The following is a 1,473-nucleotide window of genomic DNA, read 5'->3' on the forward strand; positions in this document are numbered from 1 at the left end:
GGTGCAGGGGTTGCAACAGTTGTGGTTGGTGTTGGAGTGACAGTCGTAGGTGCAGGGGTCGCAGCAGCTGTAGTTGTTGCGGGAGTACCTGTTGTTGATTCAGGTGTTGTCGCATTCGTAGGTGCAGGGGTTGCAACTGTTGTGGTTGGTGTAGGGGTGTTAGTCGTGCGCGCGGGTGTCGATGACGGTGTGGGGGAAGGCGTCAGCGCAAAAGTCGGCTCGGGCGTTGGTACACGTGTTGATGCAGGAGTCGGAGCAGTAGCCTTTGTGGGTTCGGGGGTGTCAGCTCGAATTAAGTTGCCAGACACACTGCGGCCTAGGTTGAGCTTACCTTCATGCAACACTCCTTGAAGGCCATGAACGCGTTGATGTGGCTGTTCGTTGGCAGTGGCGAGGTTGGTCCACGTTGCTGCCAAGCAGACCGTCAAAACGACACCGATGCGCATGATTGGATGCAAAATCGAAGTGACGACGCAATTACTATGCTCCGATCGCTAGGTTGTGAGGTGGTCGGCGATTTGTTGCTTGATTGCTAGAGAGAGTGAAAAGAGCTCTCTTAAAAGAGAGTACCTAATTTTAATGAGCTAATTGATAATATTACTTGAAGTATGTAGTTTTTGTATTCTGATATTCGGAGTATATCGGTCAGTACAGTGTGAGTGACATAAGTGCACCCAACTCCGTGCGTGCAGCACTACTAGTATATTACAACTCCGTGCGTGCAGCACTACTAGTATATTACGTCGCATTTAGCAACGAGAACTTCACTGTCACAGAATACAAGATCGTCAGGAAATGCATGCATGTACCTACTGTAGCGAAGACTTAAGTGAGCATATGAATGAATCGACTTGTCAAGTTACAGTGAGAAGTATAGTACAGTATTGCGTGCGACGAGCTAGTGGTCGAACGCCCACTCTCTCATGAGTGTTTCTCGTATCGTCATTGTCTATGAACCACATGGTACATACAGCGTACTACCGGTAGTATTCAACGAAACCAGAACATTCCACCAAATATACAAAACAACAAAAATAAATACCATATAGTATAACGTTAGTCTACTCTTCCACTTCACTTGAGTACTAACAAGCTAGCTATTGCTGGTACTATAGCGCAGGCGCAGTCCACGCACAGTTCGCGCCCCTGCGAAGGCCAATTATTGTCGTTTGATTTGGCATGAATGCCATGTCTATGAAAGGCGAGGTGGTTCCAGTCAATAACATGTTGCCGACAGGAAATTGTTTAATTGGTTCGAATCGAATTACACACGAATCAAGCCAAGAAAGTGAATGAGCAGATTTCATTCGGTAACGTTATAAATATTATTGACTTATTTATGGAATTCGTAGGGAGATTGCCTACGATTTCATATTTAACCAATGAAAACACTCGTGTACAGTGATTGGATAATTCAATCACAAATCCGTGCTCATCACGAAACACTATTGAGGATAGTCCTTGGCAATGCAG

At 45.8% G+C, this 1,473-nt stretch overlaps 1 protein-coding gene across 1 annotated transcript in view; it reads right to left on the bottom strand.

Annotated features, from left to right (window-relative positions):
- H257_09683 (hypothetical protein) overlaps positions 1-473 on the bottom strand; it is a gene marked incomplete at its 3' end in the record, with an annotated part of 2,947 nt that extends 2,474 nt beyond the window's left edge. The window contains exons 1-2 of the mRNA XM_009835980.1: positions 332-473; positions 89-263 (exon numbers count right to left, since the gene is read on the bottom strand). Of these exons, the coding sequence (XP_009834282.1) occupies positions 89-263; positions 332-358 (202 nt within the window). The 5' untranslated portion in view covers positions 359-473. The remainder of the gene's footprint in view (positions 1-88; positions 264-331) is intronic.
- Positions 474-1,473: the final 1,000 nt, after the last annotated feature.

Source organism: Aphanomyces astaci (assembly GCF_000520075.1).
Source record: "Aphanomyces astaci strain APO3 unplaced genomic scaffold supercont1.24, whole genome shotgun sequence".
In the NCBI taxonomy this organism is placed as follows: domain Eukaryota; phylum Oomycota; class Saprolegniomycetes; order Saprolegniales; family Verrucalvaceae; genus Aphanomyces; species Aphanomyces astaci.